Below are 1,136 nucleotides of genomic sequence, written 5' to 3'. Positions count from 1 at the left end.
CCTCTCGTTTTTCTTTTCTCCTTCTCCTTTATCTTCATTTTCCATTCTTTTCTTCGTCTGGGTCGGTCGGTATCTTCTTCTTGTGGTTATCCAGGCAATAGAAGGAGAAGAGATCTTCTTATAGACTCCCTTTTTCCTCATTGCTTCTTCATGAGCGACGTTGCCGTTCTCCTCTTCTTCTCTTTCCGGGTGTATGTACACTGACTGATTTTGACAAGGGAGTATCTACGCCGTCATCTCTTTTTTCGAGTCTTTCTTTGTCAACCTTCAAAGCCGTCTTTTTCTTCTTTCTTTCCTTTCTTCACTCTAACTATGTCAGCAACTCTCTCTCCTCCTTTCTCAGGAGATGCGGCTGTCCCTTCTCCTTCACGGCCTTCTTCTTCTTCTGCTAAACTGTCTTCTTCTGCATCTGTCATAGGAAGTTCGACAGTAGTAGACCGAGGAAGAGGAGGGGAAGGACAGGGGGGAATAGCGGGAGAAGCACCAACGTCATCTCCTTCGCCTTCAAAGTCTCTTCGACCAGGAGGCGGTGATCGAGAGGAGGAACAAGGTCATCTTCCTCCTTCATACTATCCATCGATTCATAACAACCTTCCTGTCTCTTCTTCTTCTGCCTCTCCTCTTTCTGTAACCTCTCCCACCACTGTTTTTCTTCACCAAGGGGGGTCTTCTCCTTCTACAGTTAAATCTTCTTCTTCTCGTCTCCAGAATCAAGGAGGAAGCGGAGAAGGAGGTTTTCTCGTATCTTCTCTAGATCGTGATCGTCTTGAGAATCTTTCTATGGCATCTACAAAGAAAGATACACCCGATCATCCCTGTCTGACTACTCTCAGCTCTTCAGGAGATCCTTCTACCTCTTCTTCTACTGGCAGTGAGCAAATCCATCTGAGTGGAGAAGGAGGAGTCTCTTCTTCTTCTTCTACGGCGTCGCCATCTTCCCCTGTATGGTATAGTCGTATGTCTTCAGCGGGAGTAGCCGCATCTAGTCACACTAGGACTATTCCAAGCGCGAGAGCTCATTCCTCTTCCCCTTCATCTCCGCCTTTAACTCCCTCAACTTCATCCAATTCTTCACCCCCCCATAACATCAGTCGGGCCTTTCCTTCTTCTCCCTCTTCTTCTCCCCCCCCCCCTCC

General features: G+C 47.5%; 1 protein-coding gene across 1 annotated transcript in view; it reads left to right on the top strand.

The window, feature by feature from the left end:
- Nucleotides 1-1,101, top strand: part of CSUI_008061 (uncharacterized protein) — a gene marked incomplete at its 3' end in the record, with an annotated part of 1,328 nt that extends 227 nt beyond the window's left edge. Inside the window, exon 1 of the mRNA XM_068068200.1 lies at nt 1-1,101. This exon is cut by the window's left edge and continues 227 nt beyond it. Coding sequence (XP_067919829.1) covers nt 313-1,101 — 789 coding nt within the window.
- Nucleotides 1,102-1,136: the final 35 nt, after the last annotated feature.

Source organism: Cystoisospora suis (assembly GCF_002600585.1).
Source record: "Cystoisospora suis strain Wien I chromosome Unknown contig_4405, whole genome shotgun sequence".
In the NCBI taxonomy this organism is placed as follows: Eukaryota; Apicomplexa; class Conoidasida; order Eucoccidiorida; family Sarcocystidae; genus Cystoisospora; species Cystoisospora suis.
Note: the sequence above shows the minus strand (reverse complement) of the source record. Positions and strands in the feature narration are given on the sequence as shown.